Source organism: Hypanus sabinus, chromosome 13 (assembly GCF_030144855.1).
Source record: "Hypanus sabinus isolate sHypSab1 chromosome 13, sHypSab1.hap1, whole genome shotgun sequence".
In the NCBI taxonomy this organism is placed as follows: Eukaryota; Metazoa; Chordata; class Chondrichthyes; order Myliobatiformes; family Dasyatidae; genus Hypanus; species Hypanus sabinus.
The window spans coordinates 11,956,351-11,971,323 of record NC_082718.1 but is presented as its reverse complement, the minus strand read 5'-3'; the positions used below and the strand labels follow the sequence as shown (position 1 = coordinate 11,971,323).

Sequence of the window (14,973 nt, the reverse complement as noted above, 5' to 3'; positions counted from 1 at the left end):
CTTTCTCCCACACATGTCCCTCTGGCCCTCACTGCACTGTGGTGCTCTTGTGGTAGCTGGGGTCCTACAATGATCAATCCTGACTGGAGCAGCCTGATTGCTTTGCCATACAAGATTCATTGCCACATTTAAGTGTGAATGGTTGGTTGTTCTCATGTTTCTGCACAATATATATTATTATGGACACATACAGCTTCGTTACCACACAAAGCAGGGGTGGCAGATGGATGGGGTGAGGGCAGATGTGCGGGAAATGGGAGAGATGCGTTTGAGAGCAGAGTTGATGGTGGACGAAGGGAAGCCCCTTTGTTTAAAAAAGGAAGACATCTCCTTCATCCTGGAATGAAAAGCCTCATCCTGAGAGCTGATGCGGCAGAGACGGAGGAATTGTGAGAAGGGGATAGCATTTTTGCAAGAGACAGGGTGGGAAGGAGTGAGATTGTAATTGGAACAGGGTGTGGTGAAGTCGAGACCGTTGATGTCCCATTGGCAATTAGTAACAAAGAGATCCAGAGCAAGCCAGAGCAGGTTGTCCATGAACAGTCCCCATCCCTGACATATTTAGTTGTTTGCCTGTTCTCCATCTCCCTCTGGTGTCCCCCCCCTCCTTTCTTTCTCCCGAGGCCTCCCGTCCCATGATCCTTTCCCTTCTCCAGCTCTGTATCACTTTCACCAATCAGCTTTCCAGCTCTTAGCTTCATCCCACCCCCTCCAGTCTTCTCCTATCATTTTGCATTTCCTCCTCCCCCCACTACTTTCAAATCTCTTACTACCTTTCCTTTCGGTTAGTCCTGACGAAGGGTCTTGGCCTGAAACATCAACAGCGCTTCTCCTTATAGATGCGGCCTGGCCTGCTGTGCTCCACCAGCATTTTGTGTGTATTGTTGTTTGAATTTCCAGCATCTGCAGATTTCCTCGTGTTTGCTCTTTAAATTCTACTGCGAAGCCTCTGCCAGTGATGCCTACACTGAAGAAGTTTAAATCTTCTCTTTGACGGGAGTTCAGTGAAACCCTCTCTCACTGCTCCCCATCTATAATTCCTTCAGCCCTTCAACTTTTCAATCATATTTTGACCCAGACCCACTATTACAGCCATATATCCTTCCTTGGAACGTGTCTGCACTGCCAACTGACTCCAGTTGGCTTCAGGATCTGTTTTCGAGCTTCTCAATTTGGACCTTCTGAGGATCCCAGGTACTCACATTTAATTGTCTCTGCCTCCCATTGTTTCTCCCATCGAGCTCTGAGGGTGACACTTTCTGCCATGAGAAGATACCTGGCATCCCTATCACAATCCCTTCCACGCCTCCGGGACACCTTTTTCTCCGTTTGCAATGTTACTTCATCCTCTGTCGGATCCATGCTTGCAATCGCCGTTTCTTTGACTTTATCACGTCCTGCAAGGATCACAAGATCTTCCATCTGCAGACCCCAGAGCATGGACCTCGTATCATGGCCCCGACCCCGGCCATCGATCTTGGCTGCCCCAGCAACCCAGGGCATATTCAAAACCCAGACTCCAGCACCATCAACGCGGGTTCTTCCGCCAGCTCCGTCTCCGAGCTTACTTCTTTGACAAGGGCTCTCCTACCACCACCGATGACCCCTTCTCCCATCTTCAACCCTCCTTGTGCAGATTTCCTTGTGTTTGCTCTAACCATTTTAGTAACTTTCCTATAAGAACATGGGCTCTTAACTTGGTAAGCAGCCTCATGTGTGGCACCTTGTCAAAGACCTTCTGAAAGTCCAAATATACAACATCCACTGCATCCCCTTTATCTATCCTACTTGTAATCTCCTTACAGATTTCCAACAGGTTCGTCAGGCAGGATTTTCCCTGAAGGAAACCATACTGACTTTGTACTATCTTGTCCTGTGTAACCAAGTACTCTATCACCTGATTCTTAACAATTGACTCAAACATCTTCCCAACTACTAAGGTCAGGCTAACTATTCTACAGTTTAGTTTCTGCTGCCTTCCTCCTTTCTTAAAGAGTGGAGTGATATTTGCAGTTTTCCTGTCCTCTGGCACCACACCAGAGTCCAAAAATTTTTGAAAGATTATTTCTAATGCCACCACAACCTCCAACACAACCTCTTTCAGAACCCTCGGATGTAATTCATTTGGTCCGCGTGACTTATGTACCTTTAGGTCTTACAGCTTTTTGAGTACCTTCTCTCTTGTAAAAGAAACGGCACCCACTTCTCTTCCTTCAAACACTACAACATCAGGCATGCTGCTCGTGTCTTCCACGGTGAAGACTGATGCAAAGTACTCAATAAGTTCATCAGCCATCTCCTTCTCCCCATTATTATTTCTCCTGCCTCATTTTCTAGCAGTCCTATATCCACTCTTTTATTCTTAACATACTTGAAAAGTACTTTTACTATCCACTATGATATTACTTGCTTCCTTGCTTTCACATTTTATGCTTACTCTTCTGATGATATTTTAGTTGCTCTCTGTAGGTTTTTAAAAATTTCCCAATCTAATTTTTGCTTTGTTGTATGCCTTTTCTTTTGCTTTTACAATAGCTTTGACTTCACTTGTCAGCCACAGTTGTACTATTTTACCATTCGAGTATTTCTTTATTTTTAGAATATACATGTCCAGCACCTTCCTCACTTTTCCCAGAAGTGCATGCCATTGCTGCTCTACTGACATCCCTGCCAGCAGTTCCTTCCAATTTACTTTGGCCAACTCCTCTCTCATACTGCTGTAATTTCCCTTACTCCACTGAAATACTGCTACATCAGGCATTACTTTCTCCTTATCATATTTCAAGTTGAATATAATCATATTGTGATCTCTGGTTCCTAAAGGTTCTTTTACCTCAATCTCCCTAATCGCCTCCAGTTTATTACATCACACCCATTCCAGTACAGCTGGTCCCCTAGTAGGCTCAATGACAAACTACTCTAAATAGCTATCACTTAGGCATTCAACAAACTCACTCTCTTGAGATCTATGACCAACCTGATTTTCACATTTAACATGCATGTTAAAATCTCCCATGACGGCCACAGCATCATGTCTGCCAATCTGTAATAGTGCAACAAGATCATTCACCTTATTTCTTATACTCCATACACTTAGATACAGCACCTTGAGTACTGTATTTGCTGTCCTTTCTGATTCTGTATCACTAATGATTTGATACTCAGCCTGGTGGCTGCAACTAAGTCCCATCACCTGCCCGTCCTCCCTGACAGTCTGACTGCATGCTAGCTTTACTTTTTTACCATCTGGACTATCCTGAGTCCCTTCACTCCAGTTCCCATCCCTCTGCCAAATTACTTTAAACCCCCCACCAACAGCCCCATCAAACGTGCCTGCAAGAATATTGGTCTCCCTCGGGTTCAGGCGCAACCCATCACTTTGGAACAGGTCTTCGCTCCCCCAAAAGAGATGCCAGTGATTCAAGAACCTGAAACCCTGCCCCCTGCACCAGCTTCTCAGCCATGCATTTATCTGCCCAATCATCCTCTTTCTGCTCTCACTGGGGCATGGCACAGGCAGCAATCCAGAAATTATTATCCAGGAGGGCTTGCTTCTCAGCTTTCTACCCAACTCACTAAATTCTCTTTTCAGGACCTAATTGCTTTTCCTTCCTATGCCATTGGTACCAATATGTACCAAAACATCTGGCTGCTGACCCTCCCTCTCCAAAATGTTGTGGATGCGTTCTGAGACATCCCTGACCCTGGCACCTGAGAGGCAACACACCATCCGTACAAACAAGTTGGATGAACTCAGAGGTCGGACAGCATCCGTTGAAATGAGCAATCAACATTTTGGTCAACACACCATCTGGTTGTCCCCTTCACATCCACAGAATCTCCTGTCTGTTCCCCTCACTATTGAGTCCCTGATCACTACCACTCTGCTCTTCTCCCTCTTTCCCTTGTGCACCATGGTCCCATGCTCAGTGCCTGTAACACGGTTGGCATGGGATTCTCCCGGGAGGTCATCCCTCACACAAGTATCCAAATTGGTATACTTGTTTTTCAGGGGAATGGCCAGAGGGGTGCTCTGCTCTCACTGCCTATTTTCATTTCTCCTGACAGTCAGCCAGCTGCTTGCCTCCTGCAACTTCGGGGTGACTATTTCCCTGTAACTTTGATCCGCTTAGTTTAGATCTTTGATTAGTTTATCAACAAGATCTTATCAATACATCTCAACTATCACAGAGAGAGAAAAAACAAGAGACCTGTGTAGAACAAAGAAGAATATGAGTTAAAAAATAACATGCTCTGCAAATCTTCTCTCACAATCTGACATCCACTTCAGTTTTGTTAAACTTGTTCAGTTACTCTCCAATCAACAATCCACAAACTTTCCTTTAACCCTTGTTCTACAGTTACAGTGCATATTTATCTTTACTTTCCCATGTCTTCCTGTGCAAATGCTCTATAATGAGCAATATTTGCAGACTTTTTATATCAGACTTACAACATCTATACATTTTTTCTTCCAAATAAGGATTAGCTTTGTGTTCTTTTGAACAAAATCTCAGGAAATTGTTAATGCCTTCTTCTTGTCAGTTTCATGAAGATGAAGCCTTTCACAGCCATGGTCCAAATGCAGAACAAACAGCCAGATTCCACTGGTGAAGTGCTGAAATCACAGCGTCACTCATTTAAAATATGGCAGCATTTCACTGAATGCAGCATTGAGGAGACCTGGTCATTCTACAACAGGGGGTATCATGGAGAAAATATTTCAATGGTTGGATTTATTACTCACTCAATGTAAGTTGGCTGGTAGAGTACTCCAGCCAAGAACTCACTGCATGAATTGCTTAGGTCAGTGTCTCAGACACAACCATCATCAGCTGATTTATCAATAACTTCCTATAGCCTACTGCTTGGCAGTGGGGACATTAACTAGAGGGTAGAGATCTTAGATAATTGGTAAGTGGTGATCAAAGGTGACAGGAGGAATCACTTTTGATCGGGGAGTTGTCAGGATCGGAAATCTACTGATAGAACATGATTGGGGAACAAGAGAAGATCCAGGGAAAGGAAGATCTGTTTGGCCCATCAGTCTCACTCCACTGAAGATCAATAGATTCATTCCTACATTAGGTTAGTCCATACACCTTCCAGAACTGTCCTTGGAGAAACATCAAGTATCAAGCAATCTATTATCTCCACATCCTTCCATGCTCCGTCTGAGTAGAGTTCACTGCAACCTTTTTTTGGACAGTGACCATGATTCTAAATTGAACCCAATCCTTACAAATGGATTGCAAACTTTCCAGAGTCAGTGACAGAGAAAGATCATCCCCCACGATGGGAAATGGATGAGAAAAAGACCAGGACAATTGTATGTATGAGTGCGTTCATCATAAGCTGTAGCTGATGAAGTATTCACCTGAAAATTACATTGTAATTGTTGTTATTTATAATATTTATTGAGATCTGATTTCATGAAAAACATCATGGGAACATAAATGTTTTAGGCAGCCTCTGTTTCTCAGTGTTCAGTTACAGAGGAACATTCCACAGTCACACTTGAAGCTCACAAGACATTCCTGTGGTTTCCCAATCTTCATGTTCAGATCTTTCAGTGATTGGTTTGCAAAATTTTTTATGCAGGTGGGTCCAGCCAATTGGGTTTGATTTCAATGGTTCGTGAAACCTCCAATATCTAAGACCTGCACATAAGTAGGACTGCCTCAGGATTGAAAATCTATTCGACACAGAGAGCTGGGAGAGAGAGAGGTGGGAGTGGCAGCAGGATATCCCTACCTTCACTGAGAAACCTGACACTAATGTTGAATTATTTTCTTGTGTTTCAGGTCTGAGGGAAGAAACATGATGCTGATGTGGATTTTGGTGGTGACCACACTGCTTGTCAGTGATGTGGCAGGTAAGGCCCATTGATTCAAGGAACTTTACAGATATATATCTGTGTTGGGACTGTGGGACATGGGAATTTGTGGGCATTGGGTCCGGTTGGGATATAGTAGGAAATGTCTTGTTTGGGACATTCAACTTTGGGCTATTGAGATGGAAGATGAGTCAGAGACTCTCCTAGAGATCAGGAGACAAAGACATCAGATTATATCAAGACTGATGCATAGCAGACAGTGAGGAATGTTATCAAATCTTGCAGCATGATCTGAACCAGCTGGGAAACTAGACTGAAAAATAGCAGGTAGATTTACGGCAGACAAGTGTGAGGTGTTGTACTTTGGGAGTACCTGAGTTACAGGAATAGGTTCAATTGGCTAGGACATCAGGCCCTGGAGCACAGGAGAGTGAGGGGAAATGTCAGAGAAGAATAGCAAACGATAACGACCATAGATGGGGTGAGTGCATGCAGGCTTTTTACCCTGGGGGTGGGTGAGAGTAGTAGCAGAGGTCAGAAGTTTAGGGTGAAAGTTGAAATATTTATGGCAAATCTGAAGGTTAACTATTTCTGAGGGGGTACACGTGTGGACTGAGCTGCCAGCAGTGGCAAAAATGGATTCAATTGCAACATTTTAGAGAAGTTTGGATTGGTATATGGATAAGATTGATATGGAGGGCTGTAGTTTAGATGCCAGTAAGTAGGACAAGGCAGAGAATCAGAAAGATACAGAGCCTATGTGCTGAAAATATTTCTCTCCCTCACACATGAATCCTGTGAGCAATGACTTGTATCCATCCCTTTGGCTTTTGACCCTCTGCAGAGCTTGTCTTGAAAGTTTGTGCTCCGACTGCTTACTATCCCACTATTCCCCATAAGTACCCTTGTATTGTTAGATCCCAACAAATGCATGGCCACATTCTCTGAGGATTGATTTCCACTTCCACTTTTGTTCCTACCTGACCAGTCGACAAATGTCTTCCTGTAACCTAATCATTATTCTATACTGTCTACAAGAATGTCAGCTTTAGAATCATCAGCAAACATCTTCATTGTCAAAGTCAAAGAAACTTTATTCTCAAATTATGTATAGGTCAGCCATTGCTACCCTGATTATCATTTTCTTTCAGTCAATAAAAACACAACTGAATTATTACAAATTTGATGTATTTTAAGTCAGATGAACAACAAAGTTGCAAAAGAAGAGAAACTGTGTAGAATACTGAGAACATGAATTGTAGAGTCACACTTGTGCAGACACCCTTTCGAGGTCGGTAGGTTGTGGAATGAGTTCAGAGTTGAGCTGTTTTACATTATCCATGCTAGTTCAGGAGCCTGTGGGTTACAGGGTAATAACTGTTCATAAACCTGGTGGTGTGGTGCTGAAGGTTCCTATGCTGTTTGCGCAAAAGTTGAAGCAAGAACAGAGCATGACCTGGATAGTGGGTGGTGGGGTCTTGAAAATGGATGCAGGTTCCTTATGGCAGCAATCTGGTTAATGTGTTAAATTTTCAGGTGGGCTTTTCCTGTGATGAACTGAGCTGTATCCACAACTTTCTGTAGTTTTTTAGAAAACCAGTCAGGATCCTCTCCTGTATGCATCTATAACAGTTTGTCAAAGTCTAGCTGACAGGCCAAATCTATGCAAAATACTAAGAAAGTAGAGGTCCTGTCGTGTATCACACATGAGACAGACAGACAGACATATTTTATTTATCCTGAGGGAAGATGGGTTTCGTTACAGCCGTACCAATCAAGAATAGTGTAGAAATATACCAATGTAAAACCATAAATAATTAAATAATAATAAGTTAATCATGCCAAGTAGAAAAGTAAGAAAACTAGTCAGAGCGGCAGTAACAGGCTACATGAATGGCCAGCGCATGCGCATCCTTCCAATACTAACCCTCAGCTAATCTATAATTTTACAGATTATACAACAAGAAAGCTATTGGCCACCATATCCATGTCAACCATCAAGTACAATTCTCCTCTCCCCCTTCACCACACACGGCTTGTCGCCATCCATCGTGCCATTTTGATTCAAGTATTTCTCCAATGTTTCCAAGTGCTGTGAGTGTACCCACCTCTCCCACCATCTCAGAAAGTGAATCCTAAATGGCATTCACACTTTTAGTGAAAAAATCCTTAGATCCCCTTTGAATTTCTTATCCCTCACCTTAAACAATTTCCACTCATTTCAGAAGTCTCTGTACTGATGAATATTTTCTCACCACCACCCAATTGATGCCTCTCATTATATTGTGTATCTCTATCAGGTCTTCATTCAGCCTCCTCTACTCCAGGGAAACAAACCAATTCCATCCAGTCCCTTCTCGAATCTGAAACACTCCACCTTGGGCAACATCTCAGTGACTCTCCTCTGCACTCTCTGCTGTGCAATAATAAACTCCAGGTGTGAACTGAACAAAATGTTTCATAAATTTGTTTCTCTTAGATCTACTTGAATCAACTGAATGAGACTTTCTCAAACATTTTGTTAAAATCCATGTTTACCACATGAAACGTTCTATCCTTACTGATACTTAACTATAGCCTCCAAAAATTCAATTTCTCGTCAGATAAAACCATCTCTTTACAAAATGTTTTATCCTAGATTAACCTGCGAAACACTAAATATGAATTTGTTCCATCCATCAGAACTGTTTGTAATCATTTCCCACCACCAGTGTCAGACAGTCATTTGTTGTTGTCAGGTTTAACCAGTGTCCCTGTTACAAAGAATGGTGTCCGTCCAGAAAGCCCTCAGTCCCCTGGCGCCATGATGTGGGTAATGAGCACTGGCCATCTTCTGCAAATCCACAGTGTGTCTGGTGTTGTGACTAATGGAAATTGTTTCATTATTCTATCTGTTTTAAGTCGCAATTCCTATCCAACAAAATGGGAATGATCCCGTGGACATGAAGCAGCGATGGTCCCCGTATTACAGTCTAACCCAAGGACGTTGTGATGAAAATTGGTTTTATTTTGTTGATCTAAAATCCTGTTTCCGGTACTACAGTAACCCAATGACATGGAATGAAGCTGAGGTAAGTCCCTGAAACCCAGCAATAGTACATCAAGGCCTGGAGAATGTTGGGCTCTGCTGGTTTATTCCCATTAACTCACAGCACAGACTCCAGTTGAATTGTCAATGATGGGTTCTTGTGTTACAGGGTGTGCTTCACTGTGGTTATGGGCTCCGCTTCCTATCAGTCAAATCAATGTCTAGAAAACTGGGAAATAAAGAATATAAAACAATAAGATCCAAAGTCACAGGATCAGAGTCAGGCCATTCAGCCCATCAAATCTGCTCCACCATTCCATCATTGGCTGATTTGTTATCCCTCTCAATCCCATTCTCCTGCCTTCTCCTGCAACCCTCAAAACCCTGACTAATCAATACTATCAAACTTCACCTTAAATATACCCAGTTACTTTATCTGGAAAACTGTCTGAATTCCAGATTCACCACCCTCTGGCTAAAGAAATTTGTCCTCATCCCTGTTCCAAATCCCTGTCCCACAATCGTGAAGCTGTGCCCTCTAGTCCTCAACTCCTTCACTACTGGATACATCCTCTCTACATCAACTGCATCTTGGCATTTCAAGACTTGATAGGATTCAATGAGACCTCCTTTCTTTCTTCGAAACTCCAGTGAATTAAGGCCCAAAACATCAAATGTTACTCCTTCATTTCTGGCATCATTCTCATGAACCTCCTTTGGATGCTCTCAAATCACAGTGCATCTTTTCTAAGAAAGGAGATCCTAAGCTGTTCACAATACTCAAAGTTCAGTCTGACCAGTGGCTTATAAATCCTCAGAATTTCGTCCTTGCTTTTGTATTCCAGTCCTCTTTAAATGAATGTTATCATTGCATTTGCCTTGCTTACCACTGACTCAATCTGCGAGTTAACCTTTAGGGAATCCTGCATGACTACTCCCTCCTCCCTTGCAGCTCTGATGTTTGAATGTTCTCCTCAGTTAGAATATAGTCCACATCTTTATTCCTTCTGCCAAAGTGCATGATCATGCCTGTCCTTCTCTGTATTCTATCTGCCACTTCTATGCCCTTTTCCCAAACTGTCTAAGTCCTTCTGTACACACCCTGCTTCCTGAGCACTATCTGCCCCTCCACCTATTTTCATATCATCCATAAACTTGGCAACAAATCCATGAATTCCTTCAAGCAAATCATTGACATATAATGAGAAAAGAAGCAGTCCCAACACGACCCCTGTGCACACCACTAGTCACCAGCAGCCAACCAGAAAAGGCCCCTGTTATGCCTCCTGTCAGTCAATCTTCTATCCATGCTAGAACATTTCCTGTATTACCACAGACTCTTATCATGTTAGGCAGCCTCATGTGCAGAAATGTCCTTCTGAAAATCCAAAGAAACAACATGCACTGAGTTTCCTTTGAGTATCCAGCCTGTTATTTTCTAAAAGAATTCCAACAGATTTGTCAGACAATACTTCCCCTTTAGAAAACCAGACTGACTTTGGCCTATATTATCATTTGCTTTTAAGTACCCCAAAAGCTTGTTTTTAATGACAGACTCCAATATCTTTCCAACCACTGTTCAGGATAATATCAGCTGTACCAATTCTCAAGCCACACATTCATCTCCCAATTCATCCTATTCTTACCCCCCCCCCCCACCCCCACCGTCATGTGGCACTGGCAGCAATCCAGAGATCACTACCCTGGAGGTTCTGCTTTTTAGGTTTCTGCCTAACCCCCTATATTCTCTTTTCAGGAACTCCTCATTTTTCTTATCTCTGTCTTTGGTACCAATATGTTGCCCAACTTTTGATTGTTCACCCTCCCCCTTTAGAATGTTGTGACCCAGTCTGAGACACCTCTAACCCTGGCAACTGGGAGGCAACGTACAGTCTGGGTGTTTTTTTCAGGTCCACAGAATCTGCTTTCAGCTCTTCTAAAATGGAATCCCCTATCCCCTAGCATGGATTGAGAATAAGAGGTCAGTTATTTAAAACAGAGTTGAGGAAGAGCTTCTTCTCCCAGAGAGTTGTGGAGGTCTGGAATGCACTGCCTCGGAAGACGGTGGAGACCAATTCTCTGGATGCTTTCAAGAAGGAGCTAGATAGATATCTGATGGATAGGGGAATCAAGGAATATGGAGACAAGGCAGGGACTGGGTATTGATAGTGAATGATCAGCCATGATCTCAGAATGGCGGTGCAGACTCGAGGGGCCGAATGGTCTACTTCTGCACCTATTGTCTATTGTCTTTTATCACTACTGCACTCCTCTTGACCCCCATCCCTTCTGAACCACAGAGACAGACTCAGTGCCAGAGACCTGGTTGCTGCAGCTTCCACTTGATAGTTTATCCTACCCCACGCCCCAGCCCCGAGAGTAAACAAATCAATCTACTTATTATAGGGGATCAGACACAGGATAATTTAGGAGAAACTCCACAACCAGTGGAGTTAACACAGTGTTTCTTTTGACAGCAAACACTTTGAAGAAAAACAAGTCTGTTTAAGGAAATTCCTAACAACAGGTCAGATGATTTACTGAGGACCCAGTGTGAGGATTAAAGATAATGATACTCTTTTATTTATAGGATTTCTGCAATCGATACACACATTATGGAAATCTGGCAACTGTGACCTCAGACAGACACAACAAATTCATTTCAAAAGTGATCACTTATGTGGATAAAAAGAACCCAACGACGTGGATTGGCCTGAATGACATATGGGAGGTAAAGTTCATGATGACGTGTTACACTGTTACCACAGATAGAATTACACTGGACAACCTGCTGAGTAACTCGGATATGGCAGTGTGAGCGTGAAGTCACTGGGTGTATCCGAATGATCCAGGGACATGAGTTTGAATCCCATTCCAGCATCCAGGAACTTGGATCCAAGTAAATAAAATGCAGTAAATCCAATAATTCCCCTGTCTGGCCTCACTGTGACTCCAGTGTGTAGAATCTTAGCTGCCGTATGAAATAGTCAGACGATGATCAGGGAAGAACAATAAATGCTGGTTGTTCACAGCGTCACTGTGTCCAGTGAACAAATAAATCCCACACTTTTATGACGTTTAAGATAATTAAAGGATTTGATAGGATTGAGGCAGGAAATATGTTCAAGATGTTGGGAGAGTCCAGTACCAGAGGGCAAGGATTGAGAATAAGAGGTCAGTTATTTAAAACAGAGTTGAGGAAGAGCTTCTTCTCCCAGAGAGTTGTGGAGGTGTGGAATGCACTGCCTCGGAAGAGGGTGGAGGCCAATTCTCTGGATGCTTTCAAGAAGGAGCTAGATAGATATCTGATGGATAGGGGAATCAAGGGATATGGGGACAAGGCAGGGACTGGGTATTGATAGTGAATGATCAGCCATGATCTCAGAATGGCGGTGCAGACTCGAGGGGCCGAATGGTCTACTTCTGCACCTATTGTCTATTGTCTATTGTCTATTGACCCTGTTTATCTCCACATGAGCCTTCTCTCTCCCTTCTTCATCTGACACGATCTGTGTGATTTTCCTTTCTCCATCTTTTTGTCACCGAACGTTGACCCCAATAAGTCACATCCTAACAGTCTGGAGAAAGTGTTTCTCTCGAGGAGCCTGTTCGTGGGAACTGAACTGAATTGACGGAGGAAAGAGAGGTTGGCTCTCAAATAGAGGAAGCTTGGACATAGTGTGAAAGGGAGGATAGGCAGATGATAAAGAAGGGACCTGCTCAGACCGATAGTTTGAGATGTGTCTATTTTAATGCGAGGAGTATTATGAATAAAGCTTTTGAGCTTAGAGTATGGATCACCACTTAGAGCTATGATATTGTGGCCATTACAGAGTCTTGGATGGTGCAGGGGCAGGGGTCAGGCTTTAGGTATTTCAGACACGATAGGGAGGGGGGGTAAAAGAGGTGGGGCGTGGCACTGTTGATGAGAGAGAGTGTCACGGCTGCAGTAAAGGAGGAAGTCATGGAGGGATTGTTTACAGAGTATCTGTAGGTGAAAATTAAGAGCAAGAAGGGGTCAATAACTCTACTGGGTGTTTTTTATATACCACCCAATAGTAACAGGGACATTGAGGAGCAGATAAAGAGACAGATTCTGAAAAGGAGTAATAATAACAGGGTTGTTGTGGTGGGAGATTTTTAATTACCCAAATATTGATTGCATCTCCCTAGAGTGGGGGGCTTAGATGGGATAGAGTTTGTTAGGTGTGTTCAGGAAAGTTTTTTGACACATTATGTAGATAAGCCTACAAGAGGAAAGGCTGCACTTGATCTGGTATTGGGAAATGAACCTGGTCAGGTGTCAGGTCTCTCACTGGGAGAGGGTTTTGGAGATAATGATCGCAATTCTATCTCCTTTTCCATAACATTGGAGAGGGATAGGAACAGGTAAGTTAGGGAAAAGTTTAATTGGAGTAAGGGGAAATATAAGGCTATCAGGCAGGAATCTAGAAGCATAAACTGGAAACAGATGTTCTCAGGGAAATGTATGGAAGAAATATGGCAACTGTTCAGGGGATATTTGTGTGGGGTTCTGAGTAGGTACTTTCCAGTGAGACCTGGAAAGGAGAGTAGGGTGCAAGATCCGTGGTGTATAAAGGCTGTTGTAAATCTAATCAAGAAAAAAATGAAGAGCTTACAAAAGGTTCAAGAAAATAGGTAATTATAGGAAACTATAAGAATATAAGGCTCGCAGGAAGAAGCTTAAGAATGAAATTAGGAGAGCCAGAAGGGGCCATGGAAAGGCCTTGGCGGAAAAGATTAAGAAATACCCCGAGACATTCTACGAGTATGTGAAGAGCAAGAGGATAAGATGTGAGAGAATAGGACCATTCAAGTGTGATAGTGGAAAAGTGTGTATGTAACCAGAGGAAATAGCGGAGGTACTGAATGAATACTGTGCTTCAGTATTCACTGCGGAAAAGGATTCTAGTGATTGTAGGATGGCTTGCAATAGACTGCAAAGCTTAAGCATGTAGATATTAAGGAAGAAGATGTGCTGGAGCTTATGGAAAGCATCAAGATGGATGTCACCAGGGCCGGACAGGATGTACCCCAGCCTACTGTGGGAAGTGAGGGAGGAGATTGCTGAGCCTCTGGCAATGATCTTTGCATCATCAATGAGGATGGGAGAGGTTCCAGTAGATTGGAGGGTTGTGGATGTTGTTCCCTTATTCAAGAAAGGGAGTAGGGATAGCCCAGGAAATTATAGACCAGTAAGTCTTACTTCAGTGGTTGGTAAGTTGATGGAAATGATCCTGAGAGGCAGGATTTATGAACATTTGGAGAGACATAACATGATTAGGAATAGTCAGCATGGTTTTGTCAAAGGCAGGTGATGCCATATGAGCCTGATTGAATTTTTTGAGGATGTGATTTATCACATTGATGAAGGTAGAACCATAGATGTAGTGTATATGGATTTTAGCAAGGCATTTGATAAGGTACCCCATGCAAGGCTTATTAAGAAAGTAAGGGGGCATGGGATCCATGAGGACATTGCTTTGTGGATCCAAAACTCGCTTGCCCACAGAAGGGAAAGTGTGGTTGTAGACCAGTCATACTCTGCATGGAGGAAGGTTGACCAGTGGCGTGCCTCAGGAATCTGCTCTGGGACCCATACTCTTTGTGATTTTTATAAATGACCTGGATGAGGAAGTGGAGGGTTGGGTTTGTAAATTTGCTGATGACACAAAGGTTGGGGGTGTTGTGGACAGTGTGAAGGGCTGTCAGATGTTACAGTTGGACATTGATAGGATGTAAAACTGGGTTGCGAAGTGGCATATGGTGTTCAACTCAGTTAAGTGTGAGGTGGTTCATTTTGGTAGGTCAAATATGATGGCAGAATATGATATTTATGGTAAGACTCTTTGCAATGTGGAGGATTAGAGGGATCTTGAGGTCCGAGTCCACAGAACTTTTAAAGCTGTTATGCAGTTGACTCTGTGGTTAAGAAGGCATACAATACATTGGCCTTCATCAATCATGGAATTGAGTTTAAGAGCTGAGAGGTAATGTTGCAGCTGCAGGGGACTCTAGTCAGACACCATTTGGAGAACTGTGCTCAATTCTGGTCACCTCACTACAGGAAGAACGTGGAAACCATAAA

At 43.1% G+C, this 14,973-nt stretch overlaps 1 protein-coding gene across 1 annotated transcript in view; it reads left to right on the top strand.

The window, feature by feature from the left end:
• LOC132403442 (alpha-N-acetylgalactosamine-specific lectin-like) overlaps positions 1-14,973 on the top strand; it is a 36,109-nt gene that overhangs the window by 10,764 nt on the left and 10,372 nt on the right. Inside the window, exons 2-4 of the mRNA XM_059986845.1 lie at positions 5,805-5,875; positions 8,738-8,907; positions 11,455-11,595. Coding sequence (XP_059842828.1) covers positions 5,821-5,875; positions 8,738-8,907; positions 11,455-11,595 — 366 coding nt within the window. The 5' untranslated portion in view covers positions 5,805-5,820. The remainder of the gene's footprint in view (positions 1-5,804; positions 5,876-8,737; positions 8,908-11,454; positions 11,596-14,973) is intronic.